At 63.7% G+C, this 749-nt stretch overlaps 1 protein-coding gene across 1 annotated transcript in view; it reads left to right on the top strand.

The window, feature by feature from the left end:
- The first annotated feature begins 586 nt into the window (after positions 1-586).
- GRID2 (glutamate receptor, ionotropic, delta 2) overlaps positions 587-749 on the top strand; it is a 749,749-nt gene continuing 749,586 nt past the window's right edge. Inside the window, 1 exon segment of the mRNA XM_009329760.1 lies at positions 587-674. Coding sequence (XP_009328035.1) covers positions 587-674 — 88 coding nt within the window.

Below are 749 nucleotides of genomic sequence, written 5' to 3'. Positions count from 1 at the left end.
TCACTTTGTTTTTTGGCCTCCGGGGGGGCTTTTCCTGCAGGAATCTGGCTGCTGGAAGCGGGATCGCCTGCTCTCCCGGCTGCCCGCTCCTCCTCCCTCGCTGAAGGCGAGCTATCTGCTGCGGGCTCCTGGGGCTTCTCTGGCCAAGAGGGTTTGTGTGTGTGCTTGTGTGTGCGCGTGTCTGCGTGTGTGCGAGCGTGTGCGTGGTGTGGGTTGGAAGTTGCCGTGCAGCAGCCGGGACCGAGCGGATCCCTGGACCCGGCGGAAGGATGGGGATTGTCTGACCAGCAGAGGCGTCTGCTGCCCGCGGCGGCGCCCGGGCTGGATGGATTTGGTGCCGGCGCTCCCAGCAACTCTGGTGCTGCCCAGGAGCCCCCCGAAGTGACGCGGGGTTTCGCCGAGGAGAGAGGCGCTCGGAGCCCCGGGCTCGCTCTCTGCCCAGCCGCGGCTGTGCGCCAGCCACCGGGATTTACACGCTCCGCCGGCGGCACCTCAAACTCTTAGGTTTCCTGCGCCGCGCTATCCTCCGCGGTGGCACCGTTTGGCGAAGAGATCTGTTGTTACAAAGCCTGGACCTCCGGAGGAGATGGAAGTTTTCTCCCTCATCCTGGTCGTGTCCGTCTGTTGGACTCGAACCTGGAAAGCGGCGATTGCAGATTCAATCATTCACATCGGTAAGGGGGTGCTGCGTCTGCTGGTGCTGCTGGACACTTTTCCAGCTCTCCTTTGCAACCTTCCCCTCTTGGCAG

The sequence above is a fragment of the Pygoscelis adeliae genome, unplaced genomic scaffold (assembly GCF_000699105.1).
Source record: "Pygoscelis adeliae isolate BGI_AS28 unplaced genomic scaffold, ASM69910v1 Scaffold67, whole genome shotgun sequence".
In the NCBI taxonomy this organism is placed as follows: Eukaryota; Metazoa; Chordata; class Aves; order Sphenisciformes; family Spheniscidae; genus Pygoscelis; species Pygoscelis adeliae.
The sequence above is the reverse complement of the archived record's forward strand: the minus strand, read 5'-3'. Positions and strand labels throughout refer to the sequence as shown.